General features: G+C 47.0%; 1 protein-coding gene across 1 annotated transcript; it reads right to left on the bottom strand.

Annotated features, from left to right (window-relative positions):
• Window positions 1-256: 256 nt before the first annotated feature.
• LOC108770850 (uncharacterized) lies at window positions 257-1,210 on the bottom strand. Its single transcript, XM_018522585.1, has one exon. The coding sequence runs from the start codon at window positions 1,208-1,210 to the stop codon at window positions 257-259; it is 954 nt and encodes a 317-aa protein (XP_018378087.1).
• Window positions 1,211-2,936: the final 1,726 nt, after the last annotated feature.

Here is a 2,936-nt window from a genome sequence, read left to right as displayed (position 1 = left end):
TATGCGATCACAAATCGCCACACGAATGATCGTCGCAAACCGAGATTCAACTCCATCGTCTCTGTTCCATACGTGTTATGAATTATTGTTTCGTTCGCCGCGGACAACTCGTAGGCCGATCTTTTTCGCGGTCTGCGAACCATGTTCCGCGGATACACACACAAATCTGCGCCCGTGTCAACTAAAAAATTTATTTTTGTCTCAATGTCTGTCACGAAAAGACGACGTATCGGATGGCCTGACTCGGTCGCCGTCATCAACGATGGGCCACCGCGTTTTCCTGTTGCTGTTGGGAACAGAGAGGCTCGCATCGTGTCCCCTCCTCGTCGAACCGCCAATGGAAGTAGCACGGGCCACCAACCGCGAGCCCACGGTTCTGCGAATGCGACCGCGACCGCGCCCGTCGACCTCCGCGAAAGCGATCTCCGCTACCGCGAAAACGGCCCCCGCCGTCGCGACGTTCGTCGTCTCTCTCTGCGCCCCGAAGCGCCTCGATGGATCTCCGCATAGCCGTCATCTGCTCAGCCATCTCTTGCTGCAGAGTCAAGCGCAACTGTGCGATTTGTAAATTGACTCTTGCCTCGATTGTAGTAATAGTATCCCGGTTTTCGACCCGCGGCACCGGGAGCTGCGTCGCCTCCGCGACTCGGAACGCCGGCGCACGGGTAGCCTCAATTATTGCATCCGCCATCTTCGACAGCTGCTCGACGGTATCCTCGGCACGCGTCACCAGATGCGGCTGGATGTACGCGGGTAAACGCGACAGCCACACCGTAAACACTCCATCAACGACGTTTCCGGCAAGCCCTCGGAGATGCCTCAAGAACTGTGAGGGCTTCCGGTCTCCGATCTCCTCGTGCTCCAGGAGTCTCCGAGTCTTATGCTCCTGCGAGAGGCTGAGTCGTTTTATCAACTCCGCTTTTAACGTCTCGTACGCGCGCTCCGCGGGGGGACTCATTATAATATCGCGCACTTCGGCGGTATATCGCGGACCAATCGCCGTTAACGCATATCCGAATTTTGTCGCATCGACAGTGATCCCCGCGGCCTGAAAACTTCGATCGACTATTTTGAACCACAATTCCGGATCCGCGGATGTAAATTCTGGCATTCTTATGCCTACTCGGCTCACCTCTGCGCCCAGCGTCACGAAACCCGGCTCGTCGCCTATCGGTCGTCTCGCCGCTGCACGCGAATCCGCCAGCTGCATCCGCTATCGCTCGAACGCCTGTCTCTCCATTTCCAGCTGTCTTCGCTGTTCGTCTAAATTTCGCTGTTGTTCCGTTCGGTGACGAGGCTGATGAATTTTCCTCGTGCGTCACGATCATCGTCTCCTGCATCTTCGCCACCGACTTATTCACCTTCACTTTCGACCGGACATCTCGATGAATTCGTCACGATACGCGCAAAACGAATTACCGAAATTATTGTTCCCGGCACGTCGGTGTCGCCACTTTAGCTGTTTTCTTATCGCGCTATTAGGAAGGTGATAATCAGGAATGAAGGCCGAGAAACTTAACTCACTCCAAATTTATCTCAAGTAATACGCCTTTATTCTAAGTCCGCGGAATTATACGTCTTGTCTCTTTGCTAGCTAACGGAGGAGTCGCTTATTCCTCTCTCTTAATCTCCTTCCTCGGAGAACCGCTGTTTTTGTTTTTCGAACTTTCGAGAAGTTGTTAACTCGACGTTATAATTTCAACAAGAAAGCTTCGGTTATTTTTCTCTCCTTTGTATCGAGAGGCAATGGTTGCCTTTTTCCGACGACTCACGGCATGTGCACCAATGCACCCGACCACAGTGTCGGATTCTATTTATCTATTTATTACATTGACATTATATTTAAGCTGCAAATACAAATAAAATCTCAGCGTCAGTTAATATTCGCTTTCCTCGCTATTTACGTTCCCTGCCTTAAGGGGATGCTGGAGTGGCTAAATTGTCGGATGCTGGAGTGGCTAATTGCTGGAGTGGCCAAATTGTCGGTATTTTGCAGATCAATTTACATCTCCGAATTTACTTAACGAAATCAAAAATCCTTTTACAGGGTTAAAATAGACAAAATTCTGTCGTGGTGCAATAGATTAGTACTAAAATCGGAAAAAAAGTTAAAACTTACATTTTTTCAACACGTAGAGCTGTCAACTGATATAGATTACAAAAGTTTTATAGCTCGTATGGACCAAACGATACTCTACCACTCACCGCATAACGTGCACAAACAATACTGAGTTTACAGAACTGAGATTGAAAGCTTAGAAAAAATATTTACATTAATTTATAAATCACGTAAATTTGCTTGTCAACGAAGACTCGGGCTGATAAACAGACCAGGAAATGTATGTATAATAGAAGTTGCTCGATTTTCTGGGAGATGGCGTTGTACTCAGACAAGGCCCCGCTGATCTGAGTGCGTTCGGAAAGAAACAATAGATCTGTTACGATGAACTTTCTGAACTTATTGCATTGTGTGCAATAATTCTGAGAATTTATCGATAAAGAACAAACTATTGTCAGATTTAACAGTACTTGTACATGTTCTTATCTGATGCTGAACAAACATAAACTACGTTTACACGACTCGATTTACGCCGAAGTTATAACATCGATGTCATGAAACTGACCAATCATAGCTATTACTCTGAAGAATGGAATGACTGTGATTGGCCAGTTTCATGTATCAATGTATAACTTCGGAATAATACTGGATTCACACTGCATCCAAAGTGCGTCGTACGACGTTCTGCAACTAATCAGAAAACAGGATTCCGATGAATTTTGCTTCGTATCATCGGAATTCTGCTTTCTGATTGATTGCAGAGCAACGTACGACGCAAATCGCACGCAGTGTGAATCCAGCATAACTGAGCCGTATAAACGTTGTTATACAGAGAAATAGATGAACGGTATAAGAAGTTAGTTGAAAAGGATAGATA

The sequence above is a fragment of the Trachymyrmex cornetzi genome, unplaced genomic scaffold (assembly GCF_001594075.2).
Source record: "Trachymyrmex cornetzi isolate Tcor2-1 unplaced genomic scaffold, Tcor1.1 scaffold1361, whole genome shotgun sequence".
Lineage (NCBI taxonomy): Eukaryota > Metazoa > Arthropoda > Insecta > Hymenoptera > Formicidae > Trachymyrmex > Trachymyrmex cornetzi.
Note: the sequence above shows the minus strand (reverse complement) of the source record. Positions and strands in the feature narration are given on the sequence as shown.